General features: G+C 39.0%; 1 protein-coding gene across 1 annotated transcript; it reads left to right on the top strand.

Annotated features, from left to right (window-relative positions):
• The first annotated feature begins 7,904 nt into the window (after positions 1-7,904).
• On the top strand, positions 7,905-8,840 carry LOC113878479 (olfactory receptor 4D1-like). The gene has a single exon (XM_027519620.1). It carries the CDS (start codon positions 7,905-7,907, stop codon positions 8,838-8,840), a length of 936 nt encoding a protein of 311 aa, XP_027375421.1.
• Positions 8,841-15,109: the final 6,269 nt, after the last annotated feature.

Consider the following 15,109-nt stretch of genomic DNA (forward strand, 5'->3'; position numbering starts at 1 on the left):
TCTAAAACCCTAAAGAGTCCACCAGAAAATTACTAGAAATAATCAATGACTACAGTAAAGTTGCAGGATATAAAATCAACACACAGAAATCCCTTGCATTCCTATACACTAATAATGAGAAAACAGAAAGAGAAATTAAGGAAACAATTCCATTCACCATTGCAACGGAAAGAATAAAATACTTAGGAATATATCTACCTAAAGAAACTAAATACCTGCACTTTGGATTGGGTCTTTCCTGACCAAATACTTCTTGGATATTCTGCAGGATATTCTACTTTAGTGACCAAATCTTTATATACTTTGGATGATATGGCTATGAGGACAATGTTGTGGGTGGTTGGGGAACCCAGGTTAGAGAGGCCAGGGACCTTGTCCTGCTTCCTGAGGGAGTCCAGTAGTTTCTCCCCAAGGATATACTCTTGTCTCCTCGGGTCACTCTCCTTGTTGTATGGGTGATGTGTGGGCACCGGCTGGGAAACTGATCCTGCAGATAAAGGATCTCTAAGAAGATGGATGACCTGAAGACTCTTTCCCATTCTGGGCTGAAGGAAGGTGTGAAACTAGCATTTTCTCACCTAGAAACTAGGATTTTTCTCACCTATAGAGCAGCTGTAAGAAGCATCCAGAAACTTGTTGGAGAGTGTGGAGAATAAACAAGTGATATGGACTCCATGCTAGTCAGTCTAAAGTCTGAGGATAACCTCGAGTGTAATGCAGAGGATACAAGGCATTAAAAACCAATTCCTCAAGTGGAAAGTGAAAACCAGGCTTTCAACCACCAAGAAACACTTGGTCTTGTGGTTTAGAGGGAAGATGCTGAGAACAAAGGATAAGGTGATACACCCCACAATCTTCCACGTGGTCACATTGAACAAGATCACATAATTATCTACTAATACATTGAGATAGCAACATATTTGAGCAAGTGCTAAATCAGAGTTGCTATTATAGGTGCTGGGGCTACTAAATTATTGAATTTATAATCTAGTTAAGTGAAACAACAGGAAAAATATGATAAAGGCTGTAACAAAGGTACTTGCAAAATGTTACTGGAACCCAGAGAAATGAATTAATTCTGCATGTGATTAATGGAGAAGGAGTTACAGAAAAGGGGATATTTGAGGACTTCAAGGTTGAGAAGGTAGTAGAAGGTATTTTAGGAAACAGAATACATTCCCAAAGCTACAGAAATAACCAAGCTTAGGGCATATGTGAGACACCATGGATTCCTGACTAGCAATCACTTCCTGGGTAACAGGGGTACTGATGAGAAAAGTAGATGGGGCCTACATTTTGATCTTGGTGTGACATACTGAGAGTTACATGTACATATTTAAGCGTGTTTTTGAATCCTGAATTAACCCAAAACAAATGTTAGATCTCTTCTAAGAGTCTAAGTTCTAAGCTGTGAGTCCTTGATATAAAAGATTATAATGAGGAATGAAAGTGGTCAGGTACAAGTTTATGAAGGTCTCTGTGACGGTGATATAAAAGATGGACTTCAGTGGACGCAGATGAAAGCTGAAATGTGACACTAAAATAATCTCTGAAGGACAACAGTTTGCAGGAGGCAGGTGGGGGTGGTGAGAAGAGACAAGGCAGGGGAGTGGAGAGGCCACTTAACCCTCATCTGTCACCTCTATCTCTGACCCTCTGTGTCCTTCTTCATCTTTGTTCCAAGTCTTCCCCCACCCCAACCTTTCCCTTCCCCTTCTTTCCTTTCCCTCCCTCTTAATCACCCCTCTTTATTCCTTTTTCTATTCTATTTCTCTTATTCCGTCATCTTCCTTTCTCTTCTATCCTTGTTTCAGTAACATCTTCTAAAATTCATTTCTTTAAGAAGAACTCTTTCAGTGCCATTCATGGAAGATCATCACCCTTTGCTTAACCCAAAGAATCTCTCTCCTACCCTCATATCTCAGAACACATACCATCTATCCTCTTACCTCACCCAGTAAGGAACCACCTACCCCAGGGAGGGGAGGCATTCCCTCTAGATGTTCACCCACTCATCAGTCAATACTTTAAGTATTGACTATCAGCAAAGATGGGTACTGTAGGGTACAAATAAATTATAAGAAGCATATTCATTCCTCTGGATTCTATAGTTGAATTATGGAGGGAAAAACATAGAAACATAAAAAGTTCATTACATATGCTGACTGTTGCATGAAAAATCTTGGTACAAAATATGTTAGAGATTCGAGGAAAGGAGAAGGTTTAAGAATAGGAGACTGCACAGAGGAGAGTGATTTCCATTTATTATTCCAGACACTCTTCTGGAGTAGAGCTATTTCCTCTCTGAAGTGTATTTACATGTTTCTAGGTCTGTTTTCCCCCATCAACCTGTGAGTTCTTGAGAGGAGAATGTTTGTCCTATTTTTCTATCCTCAGAATTGGGCATAGAGGTGTACCAAACCTGTCTTTTACTTCTCTTCTACTCTTAAAAAAGGATAACCTTCAGTTCTGTTAACAGATTGACCTAAAACCTAGGTAGCCAAATATTTACCCAGGAAAGATTGGTTTATTCAGGATCAGCAGAGAATTGCAATTCAGGGTCTGCACTCATAGTGAGCGATGTGCAAGTGCTTCAGTGTAAGAGAAAAAGACTGCTTTTATAGAGAGGGAAAGAGAGTGGGAGACTGCAGTATCAAAGAGTCCATAGTTCTTCATGGGCTGAGTCCTCACCAGTCTTTTCTTTTTTTTTATTGTGAGAAAGTGTTGAACCATATAACTATATTCTATTTAAATTTGCAAACTTGAAATTATATGTTTAACCAGTTTTTTCCTCTATATTTTAATACAGTATAAGGAATTATAACAAGCAAAAGATTATGTGTAAAATGCTTCTAAGCTATAAAATGCTATATTATATGAACATGCTCTTCAGTTCAAGAACCAGATGGTACTAATAACTTATACCTTCCTCTAGGTACTTTCCATCACATCACTTCTCCCCAGATGAAACCACATTCTTGAATTTGGTGTTTATCACTCCATTGCTTATAAAAACAATTTCATCAAATATTAACATAATCAGTATATTATTTTTTGTTTGTACTTTATACAAATAAGACTGTACCTGAAATTCTGGGATTTGCTTTTTTTCACTCCACATTGTCTCTAAATGTCCATATTGTTTTGTTTGGCTGTAATTCACTCATCTGCACTGCTGTGTGTAATATTCCGTTGTAAGAATAAGCTTATTTGGATTGTTCTGGTTTTTCCTCTCGAAACAACACTCTTTTGGATGTTCTTCTACTTGTCTCCAGCTGTCATGTTGCAGAGTTCTGGGTTATATACCTTGAAATGGAATTGCTGAATCATGAGCTCTTCAAAGATTTACCTTTAAAAAGTAGTGCAAAATTGCTTTCCCAAGTTGTACTGAATTACACAGTCATCAGCAGCACCGAAGTGTTCCCTTTGATTCACATCGTCATAAACAATTAATATTGTCAGACTTCTTAATTGTTGCCAATTAAGTGAATAAAAAATGGTATTTCATGATAGTCTTTGTTTTTAAACTGGAGAGATTTAAAATTTTTTAATTCATTTATTTGGCTGCACCAGTCTTAGTTAATACATGTGGGATCAACCTTGATCTTCACTGCCTTGAGCAGAATCTATAGTAGCAGCATGTAGGGTCTAGTTCCCTAACTGGGAATTGAATCCAGGCCCCTGCAATGGGAGGGTGGAATATTAGCCTCTGGACCACCAGGGAAGTCCAGGCTTTTTCTTTTCAATGTAGAAGTTCTTACATAACTTGGTTACTGATCTATTGTCAGTGTTTACTATAATCTTGTCTACATTGGAAGAAGGGGAGTCTTCCTTTTTCCTGTTGGTTTCTGAGGTTGTAGTAGGGTGTGAGAACTCCTGTTCCCCCGATTCTACTTAACTGAAGTTTCTGTTTACTAATTTTTAAACATTTATTGAATTTTCACAGTGGGCCAAGTAACTCCAAGACAATAAAACATTGGAATCATCTTTCTAAAATGGATAAACTATATACAGTCCCACTCTGAGGAGTCAACTTTGAGGCTGGTATGTAGCTTAGTAGATAATTTATCATTCTACGTGCCTTGAGAAAAGAAATATATAAACAGAGGATACAATGACTTTTTTATTGAGAACTAAATCAGAATCATAATTAATTAATCCAGGTGATTTAATTAGCCAATTTTTATAAAGTTGCAGTTAATGACATCTGACAGTAAAGGAGATTGATAAGACCTATTGACTTCTCCAGAATCAATCCAGGCCATTTTAAGGAAAGACTGGAGTTTAAAATGAACTGAAACTCTAAACATTGGAAGAACTAGTGTTTTTAGAATCCCTTTTACTTAAAAGCCACAATTTCTTATACTTTAAAAAATAAACCAGAGGGATTGTGGTTTGCTAAGTATAAATATTTGCAACAAAAGAATTCAGACCATGCTGGAAATCTCATGTAAAACAGAAAACTGTATCTAAGAACTCACAGTTTTTATTCTACACCAAGATAATAAAAATTAGCTAAACAGTTCATTATAATGTATAAGGAATATATATACAATTCCTTATACATAATGTATAAGTTTTATAGATGGTGCAATAGAATTGGATATACATGGGGAGTCCACCTTGGGATATGGTTGGTAAAATAAATGACAAATTTATAGGGTTTGTTTCCAGTGTAGTATACAAACCTTTTCCCACCTATCTTGTTGTCCAAGATCAATTAATTTTTTTAAAGTAAGCTATCAAACCAATGGTCTTGATAATGTGAGAAAGAAACTGTCCATCATGCTAACAAGAGCAGTGAAACTCAGTCATTCTCAAATGGTGGCCCCAGATAAGTAGCATTTAGCATCACCTGAAAAGTTGTTAGAAATGCTAATTCTCTGTAGATCTCAGCCATCCAAGAGCTACTGAATCTTAGGTTTAACATCCCCTTCAGATGATTCAGGCACATGTTTACAGTGTGAGCCAGTGGTCTCTGAAATGGGTCCTTCCAAAAATCTCAGAAACTTTCAGAGAATCTGGTTTTTCAACTTTTGATCTCCTAATCTTACATGTCATGAATCTCTCTAATTTTCAGTGTCTCTGTTGGCTTTTCTTTTCTTTTGCTTGTATGTGTGGTGTGTTTGATTCTGTTTTGTTTTTCTTGCTTTTTTGTCCTCAAGGCAGCCCTCTCAAATAGTAAGCGTTTTTGAGATGCTTAGAAACTTTTTAACAGCTCCCATTGTTCCCTTGCCCCCAGTGGGATCATTTCAGCTCTGCCTACTTAGATCAGTCCAATAATTTCTCCCTGGGAATACGCGCTCTTCCCCAGGGTCATGACTCATGCGTGTCAGTGATGCCAGAGATCAGGAAACTTTGAGGCTGTATGGAGAGAGTCTCCCAGAAAGTGTAAGACATGAACTCTCTTCTCCCATCTGGGACTGAAGGAAGGTGAGAGCCTGAGGGTTTCCACATCCTCAGATAGGTCAATGATAGGTTCTTAGAAACACTTGTTGAAGGGTGAGGAGAATAAAAAAGTGACCTAGATTTGATGGTACTAAGTCTAATGTTGGAGAAGAGCCTTGGGAAGAAATTTGGGAGCAGGAATGTACTGTTAAAACAGCTGCTTTAGGTTGCATGTAAAACCCAGTGCTTTTACCAACCAAGTATAGATCTAGCCTATGGAGGATAAGTAAAATCACTTTTTAAATCTCCACATAATTAATCACCTACTTAATACATTAATTTGATAATATTTATTGAGCGTGTGCTGTATCAGAGTTGTTGTTCCAAGTTCTGCGATTACCAAGATATTGAAATTATGATATAGTTGGTTGAGGAGAGAAGCTGACAAAAATGAACGATGATAAACCTGTAACAGAGGTTTGTTTCAGATATGTGTGTGTGTGTGCGTGCGCACGAGTATATGTTAGTTGCTCAGTCATGTCCTATTCTTTGTGACACTATGGACTTTAGCTTGCCAGTCTCCTCTGTCCATGGAATTTTCCAGGCAAGAATACTGGAGTGGGTAGCCATTTGCTTCTCCAGGGAATCTTCCTGACCCAGGGATCAAACCTGATCTCTTGCATTGCAGACAGATTCTTTACTATCTAAGCCACAAGGGATGACTGATTTTTAATGCTTAAGAACTTGAAAAATGGGGTATTTGTTCTGAGTGGGAGAAAGAGTGAGAAGAGTGACGGAGAGGGTCACATTCACATGAATATTTTCTAGGGTTGAGAAGATGGAAAGAATTGTAAGAAATAAACATGGAAAGAAATATGCAGCATGTTTAAGACTGTAATTCATTAAAGAGCTAGTGGTTCATTGGAGGCAGAGTTACTGGTTAAAAAGCAGATGGTGCTTACATTTAGAGCCCTGTGTGACATGCCGAGTTGCTTGCATATGTATGTGTTTCTACCCTGACTTGATCCACAAAATATTAAATGTGGTTCCTAAGGGGCTCTGGTGGAATCACTAAAGAATAGACATGAGAGGGGGACATTATCACATGAGTATTTAGAAAGGTCTCATGGACAGCTGTGTAGAAGGTGTACTGGAACGAAAGAGAAAGGGAAAAGTTAAAAGGGAGTGATCCCTGAGAGAGAATGGATTCCAGGAGGTCAAGTGAGAGTGGGTGGAGATTGAGAGGAAGCTGAAGGCATGGGGAAGGCAGTTAGCCCTCACCTGTCACCTCTATCTCTTGCCCTCTGAGTCCTTCATTTTTGTTCCCACTCCCTCCCCTGCCACACCACCCTTTCCTGTCTCCTTCTTTCACCATTATATTCCCCTATCTTCCTTCCTTATGATTTTCTTTCTCTCTGAATTCTTTGTTTATTTCTTTTACTTCAATAATTTTTTCTTCTACCCTTGGATCAATACCACTACCATCTGAAATTGCTGTCCTTTCAGAAGAGCTCTGTCTCCTTCAAACAACGTGTTTATCTATTTCTTCACTAATGAAATAGTTACCCCTTTGCCACTTTCCCACTATAATCTGGGGAGCCTCATCCAGTAAGGGTCACCTACCCGGGGGGATGGAAAGAAATGGAATGTCACAGGTGTGCCACTGTGGCCAGAGGCTCCTTCACATGTCCTGAACCCTAATAGCTTTTCACCCACTTAGCAGTTAACACCAGGTACTTGTTAATTACTGACTATGGGCACTGCAGGGCACAGTTAAACTGAGAAATCAAGACCTATGTGTCTAGCACATTATGGGTGCATTGTGAAGGAAAAACACAGACGCATGAAAAGTCCATTAACACGTTCTGATGTGTTCATTGTTGCATGAAAAATGATTGATGCCATAACCATTATTTCTATTAACTGTAAATGGAAAGTAACCTTCAAAGTGCATAAAACATAAGAAATTTTTTAAAAGGAAAAATGACTAGCATAAAAATGTAGTCGAGGCTGCTGTGGACTGGGAGACTGCACAGAAGAGAGTGATTAACATTTATTATTCCAAATACTGTTTATGAAATTTATGTTATTTTATTTAATCCCTTAGCCAAATTCTATAAAGAAAATGTATTTCTTTCAGATGTGGAAACTGAGACTCAGATTAAGTAATTTACTCAAGTCCAAATCTCAAGGAAATAGCTCTGAAATATGATTTTGGTTCTATTGAACTCTAAGTGTCTTCCCACCACGAGATTACACTGAATCTTGGAAAGGCAAATGGCTTGTGTCTTTGGATGGCTTTAAGATAACTCACATATGTGTATCCCAGCAAAAACTAGTAAACTGTTTGAGACAAAGTCATTCAATCAGCACTTGGTATTGTCATCTGTACATAAGAATGTCCATTACATTGACTTGGACAACTGAATTGAGCCCTTGAGCACTAAGAGGACAAGCAACAACTTCATGCCTGTCTGTCTCTGGTGTGTTTTCCTTAGGTGTATGGAGAAGACACCATGGATTCAGGGAACCTCACATGGGTATCAGAATTTGTCTTCCTAGGGTTCTCACAGTATCAGGAACTCCAGCTTTTCTTGTTTCTGGTTTTCCTGCTTGTCTACACCACCACTGTCATGGGAAACCTCCTCATCATGGTGACAGTGACCTCTGATTCCAGGCTCCACACACCCATGTATTTCCTGCTGAGAAATATGGCTGTTATAGATGTCTGCTTCTCCTCAGTCACTGCCCCGAAGATGCTAGTGGACATCCTTGCTGAGAAGAAGACCATCTCCTACCAGGGCTGCATGGCCCAGATCTTCTTCTTCCACTTTCTGGGAGGTGGGACTGTCTTCTTCCTCTCAGTGATGGCCTATGATCGCTACATAGCTATCTCCCGGCCCCTCCACTACGTCACCATCATGAACACTCGAGTGTGTGTGGGGCTGGTGGTGGCTGCCTGGGTAGGGGGCTTGGTCCACTCCATTGTCCAGCTGATTCTGATGCTCCCATTGCCTTTCTGTGGACCCAACATCCTAGATAACTTCTACTGTGACATTCCACAAGTGCTGAGGCTTGCCTGCAGAGACACCTCCCTCCTGGAGTTCCTTATGATCTCCAACAGTGGGATGCTGGTCCTCATCTGGTTCCTCCTCCTTCTGATCTCTTACACAGTCATTCTGGTGATGTTGAGGTCCCACTCTGGGCAGGCGAGGAGGAAGGCAGCTTCCACCTGCACCACTCACATCATTGTCGTGTCTATGGTCTTCATTCCCTGTATCTATATTTATGCCCGGCCCTTTACCTCTTTTCCCATGGACAAAGCTGTGTCCATCAGCCAAACGGTTATCACCCCCATGCTCAACCCAATGATCTACACCCTGAGGAACCAGGAGATGCAGGCAGCAGTGAAGAGATTAGGCAAGCGCCTAGTGATTTCCAGGAGGGAGTGAACTTAAAATAGGTTGATTTTAAATGACAAATCTTCTCACTGAACCTTTGTTTTCCGTGGGGGATGTGGAGGAAAGTCTTTATGGAGTGTGACAGTTGAAATTAAACCAATATTTCTACGGACATTTTCCTGTGTCAGCTATTTTGTTAGTTACTTTCAGACTTCTCTCTCATTCTTACAAAACTGACAGAAGGTATGGTAGTATTATACAGTTTTACAAATGGGAAAACTCAGAGGGAAAAGACTTGCTCAGTGATGAACAGCAAGTGAGGGGCAGAGCTTGGTCAGAAGATGGTTCCTCTTACTCCAGGTTTTGAGGCAGGAGATACGGGTGGGATTTGAAACTCAGAGTATCTCACCATCACAAGGGAAAACTTACAGAGTTCCTCTTCTATGGGTGAATATCTCTGACGAATGGTCAACATTTCTATGTCAAATCTGGAACAATTACATTTGTTCTCCTCCCTGCTCTCTGCCTCATTCTCCACTGTGGTATTTTGGAAATGATATCATTTGTTAAGTTTCTAAATATTTTCCATCATCAAAGTACATATTTACCTGCACTTTGGATTGGGTCTTTCTTGACCAAATACTTCTTGGATATTCTGCAGGATATTCTACTTTAGTGACCAAATCTTTATATACTTTGCATGATATGGCTACAAGGACAATGTTGTGGGTGGTTGGGGAACCCAGGCTAGAGAGGGTAGGAACCTTGTCCTGCTTCCTGAGGGAGTCCAGTAGTTTCTCCCCAAGGATATACTCTTGTCTCCTCGGGTCACTCTCCTTGTTGTATGGGTGATGTGTGGGCACTGGCTGGGAAACTGATCCTGCAGATAAAGGATCTCTAAGAAGACGGATGACCTGAAGACTCTTTTCCATTCTGGGCTGAAGGAAGGTGTGAAACTAGGATTTTCTCACCTGCATATAGAGCAGCTGTAAGAAGCATCCAGAAACTTGTTGGAGAGTGTGGAGAATAAACAAGTGATATGAACTCCATGCTAGTCAGTCTAAAGTCTGAGGATAACCTCAAGTGTAATGCAGAGGATACAAGGCATTAAAAACCAATTCCTCAAGTGGCAAGTGAAAACCAGGCTTTAACCAGTAAGATACACTTGGTCTTGTAACATATAGCGTATGTGAGACACCGTGGATTCCTGACTAGCCATCAGTTCCCAGGTGACAGAGATACTGATAAGAAAGGTAGATGGAGCCTAGGTTTTAGAACTTGGTGTGACCCACTGAGAGGGAGTTTCATGCACATATGTAAGCATGTCTTTGAACCATGAATTAACCCACAATGCATGTTAGGCAGCTTCTAAGAGTCTGAGTTGTTTGTTTGTTTGTTTGTTTTTAATAGTCAAAACTATTTTATTTATCCAAAAAGAAACAAGAAAAAAGATCCAAAAAAATTGAAACATGTATATTATCATATGTGGAACAGATTGCCAGTCCAGGTTCGATGCATGAGACAGGGTGCTCAGGGCTGGTGCACTGAGATGACCCTGAGGGATGGGATGGGGAGGGAGGTGGGAGGGGGGTTCAGGATGGGGAACTGTAGAAATTATAGAGATTATTTTATTTAAAAAAAATAAACTTAAAATCTGTAGAACTAATAGAAAACAAAAACTAAGATGATAAATATAAACATGTATATCAGTAATTACATTAAATTTATTCAGACTAAATGTCCCAGTTAAAACAACAAAGATTGTTATATTGAATAAAAATTTTAAATCTTATTTTATGCAGCTTACAAGACAAAACTTACATGTAATTTAATAGAGTGAAATAATATTATACATAGCATTCAAACACTAACTAAAAAAAAAGCTCCCTGGGACAACCCAGAGGGATGGGGTGTGGAGGGAGTTGGGAGGGAGGGTTCAGGATGGGGGGGACACATGTCCACCCATGGCTGATTCATGTCGATGTATGGCAAAAAACCACCACAATATTATAAAGTAATTATTCGTCAATTAAAATTAATTAATTTTTGAAAACCACAAAATAGCCAATGCAGATAGACTAATATTAGAAAAGTAGATTTGTTAAAATAATAAAGAGCGATAATTCATAATATTAGATGAGAAATACACTGAGAAGATAGAATAATTCTAAATTTGTGTGTACCTAAAACATCACCTGTGAATATATAAAGCCAATATCAGCATCATTAAATGTAGAATTTTTTTATATCCCAGAAGCATAGTTGTAGATATTAATATACATCTAAGATTCTGAGTTTTAAGCTGTGAGTCCTTGACAGTCATTAAAAGATTATAATGAGCAAGCAAGGTGATCAGATACCAGGTTAGAAAGGTCTTTATGACAGTGACATAGAAGATGGAGTGAAGTGGATGCAGATGGAAGCGGAAGGATGAGGCTAAAATGACCCCTATTGGATAACAGATTGCAGGAGTCAGGTAAGGGGGTGGAAAGGCAGGGGAGTGAGGCGGCCACTTAACCCTCACTTGTCACCTCTATCTCTTACCCTCCATGTCCTCCTTCATCTTTATTCCCAGTCCTCCCCTCCCCTCCATCTTTACATTCCCCTTCCTTCCTCTCCCTTCCTCTCCCTTCCTATTAATCTCCCCTCTTTATTGCTTTGTCTATTTTATTTCTCTTATATCAACATCTTCCTTTCTCTTCTATCCTTATATTCAGTAACATCTTCTAAAATTCTAGTTTCACTAAGAAGAGTTCTTCCATTCCCCCTCATACAAGATCTATCACCCCTTTTTTAACCCAGACAATCTCTCGCCCCCGTCTCATGTTGCAGCACACACACCACATATTCTGTTACTTCACCCAGTAAGGGACCATCTACACCAGTGAAGGAAGGCATTCCCTATAGATATTCACCCACATGGCAGTCAAAAGATTTTTATTTTATTGTATTTTATTTTTTAACTTTACAATATTGCATTGGTTTTGCCATATATCAAAATGAATCCACCACAGGTATACATGTGTTCCCCATCCTGAACCCTCCTCCCTCCTCCCTCACCATACCATCCCTCTGGGTCGTCCCAGTGCACCAGCCCCAAGCATCCAGTATCGTGCATCGAACCTGGACTGGCGACTTGTTTCATATATGATATTATACATGTTTCAATGCCATTCTCCCAAATCATCCCACCCTCTTCCTCTCCCACAGAGTCCAAAAGACTGTTCTATATATCAGTGTCTCTTTTGCTGTCTCATATACAGGGTTATTATTACCATTTTTCTAAATTCCATATATATGCGTTAGTATACTGTATTGGTGTTTTTCTTTCTGGCTTACTTCACTCTGTATAATAGGCTCCAGTTTCATCCATCTCATTAGAACTGATTCAAATGTATTCTTTTTAATGGCTGAGTAATACTCCACTGTGTATATATACCACAACTTTCTTATCCATTCATCTGCTGATGGGCATCTAGGTTGCTTCCATGTCCTGGCTATTATACACAGTGCTGCAATGAACATTGGGATACACGTGTCTCTTTCCCTTCTGGTTTCCTCAGTGTGTATGCCCAGCAGTGGGATTGCTGGATCATAAGGCAGTTCTATTTCCAGTTTTTCAAGGAATCTCCACACTGTTCTCCATAGTGGCTGTACTAGTTTGCATTCCCACCAACAGTGTAACAGGGTTCCCTTTTCTCCACACCCTCTCCAGCATTTATTCCTTGTAGACTTTTGGATCGCAGCCATTCTGACTGGCGTGAAATGGTACCTCACTGTGGTTTTGATTTGCATTTCTCTGATAATGAGTGATGTTGAGCATCTTTTCATGTGTTTGTTAGCCATCTGTATGTCTTCTTTGGAGAAGTGTCTATTTAGTTCTTTGGCCCATTTTTTGATTGGGTCATTTATTTTTCTGGAATTGAGATGTAGGAGTTGCTTGTATATTTTTGAGATTCTTTGTCCATTGCTTCATTTGCTATTATTTTCTCCCATTCTGAAGGCTGTCTTTTCACCTTGCTAATAGTTTCCTTTGTTGTGCAGAAGCTTTTTAAGTTTAATTAGGTCCCATTTGTTTATTTTTGCTTTTATTTCTAGTATTCTGGGAGGTGGGTCATAGAGGATCCTGCTGTGATGTATGTCAGAGAGTGTTTTGCCTATGTTCTCCTCTAGGAGTTTTATAGTTTCTGGTCTTACGTTTAGATCTTTAATCCATTTTGAGTTTATTTTTGTGTATGGTGTTAGAAAGTGTTCTAGTTTCATTCTTTTACAAGTGGCTGACCAGTTTTCCCAGCACCACTTGTTAAAGAGATTGTATTTAATTCATTGTATATTCTTGCCTCTTTTGTCAAAGATAAGGTGTCCATATGTGTGTGGATTTATCTCTGGGCTTTCTATTTTGTTCCATTGATCTATATTTCTGTCTTTGTGCCAGTACCATACTGTCTTGATGACTGTGGCTTTGTAGTAGAGCCTGAAGTCAGGCAGGTTGATTCCTCCAGTTCCATTCTTCTTTCTCAACATTGCTTTGGCTATTCAAGGTTTTTTGTATTTCCATACAAATTGTGAAATTATTTGTTCTAGCTCTGTGAAGAATACCGTTGGTAGCTTGATAGGAATTGCATTGAATCTATAGATTGCTTTGGGTAGTATACTCATTTTCACTATATTGATTCTTCCAATCCATGAACATGGTATATTTCTCCATCTATTAGTGTCCTCTTTGATTTCTTTCACCAGTGTTTTATAGTTTTCTATATATAGGTCTTTAGTTTCTTTAGGTAGATATATTCCTAAGTATTTTATTCTTTTCATTGCAATGGTGAATGAAATTGTTTCCTTAATTTCTCTTTCTATTTTCTCATTATTAGTGTATAGGAATGCAAGGGATTTCTGTGTGTTGATTTCATATCCTGCAACTTTGCTATATTCATTGATTAGTTCTAGTAATTTTCTGGTGGAGTCTTTAGGGTTTTCTATGTAGAGGATCATGTCATCTGTAAACAGTGAGAGTTTTACTTCTTCTTTTCCAGTTTGGATTCCTTTTATTTCTTTTTCTGCTCTGATTGCTGTGGCCAAAACTTCCAAAACTATGTTGAATAGTAATGGTGAAAGTGGGCACCCTTGTCTCGTTCCTGACTTTAGAGGAAATGCTTTCAATTTTTCACCATTGAGGATAATGTTTGCTGTGGGTTTGTCATATATAGCTTTTATTATGTTGAGGTATGTTCCTTCTATTCCTGCTTTCTGGAGAGTTTTTATCATAAATGGATGTTGAATTTTGTCAAAGGCTTTCTCTGCATCTATTGAGATAATCATATGGTTTTCATCTTTCAGTTTGTTAATGTGGTGTATTACATTGATTGATTTGTGGATATCAGTCAAAAGATTTTGAGTATTGACTATCAGAAAAGATGGGTACTGTAGGGCACAAATAAATTATAAGATGCATATTTATCCCTCTGCAAACATTTAGTTGAATTATGGATGGAAAATACAGAAACACAAAAAGTTCCTTAACATTATGATGTGGTAACTGTTGCATAAAAAATTTTGGTACAAAATATATTAGATTTTCAAGGAAGGGAAGAGGGTTTAAAGTAGGAGACTACACAGAGGAAAGTGTTTGCCGTTTATTATTCCAGACACTCTTGTAGGGACCTTGTGTGTTATTTTATTTAATCCTCTAGACAATTCTATAAAGAAAGTCATTTTTATTCCTACCATACAAATGTGGAAACTTAGAGAGGTTAAGTAATTTCTCCAGGGTCAAATATCAAGGAAATAGAAATTTAACTGCAGATCTGTTGAACTCCAAGTGTCTTACCACCAGTAGATAACACTGAATCTTTGAAAGGCAGGTCGCATGTGTCTCTGGATAGCATTAAGCTATCTTGTGAATATATACTTGTGTTTGTGTTCAGCTGCTCAGTCATGTCTGACTGTTTTTGACCTCATGGACTGTGGCCTGCCAGGCTCCTCTGTCTATGGGACTTTTCAGGCAAAAATACTGGAGTGGATGGCCATTTCCTCCTCCTGGGGATCTTCCCAACACAGGGATTGAACCTACCTCTCCTGTGTCTCCTGCAATGACAGGCAGATTCTTTACCACTGAGCCTCCTGGGAAGCCCCTGATGAATATATATTTCAGAACCAACTAGTGAACTCTCCAGAGACAAGACCATTAAGTCAGCCCCAGGTATTATTATCTGCACATGAAAATCCATCATCGAGACCTGGACACTCAATTTGAGTGAGCCCCTGAGCAATAAGGCATCACTCTCCTGGTGTGTTTTCTTTAGATGTATGGAGAAGATACC

Source organism: Bos indicus x Bos taurus, chromosome 19 (assembly GCF_003369695.1).
Source record: "Bos indicus x Bos taurus breed Angus x Brahman F1 hybrid chromosome 19, Bos_hybrid_MaternalHap_v2.0, whole genome shotgun sequence".
Taxonomy (NCBI): domain Eukaryota; kingdom Metazoa; phylum Chordata; class Mammalia; order Artiodactyla; family Bovidae; genus Bos; species Bos indicus x Bos taurus.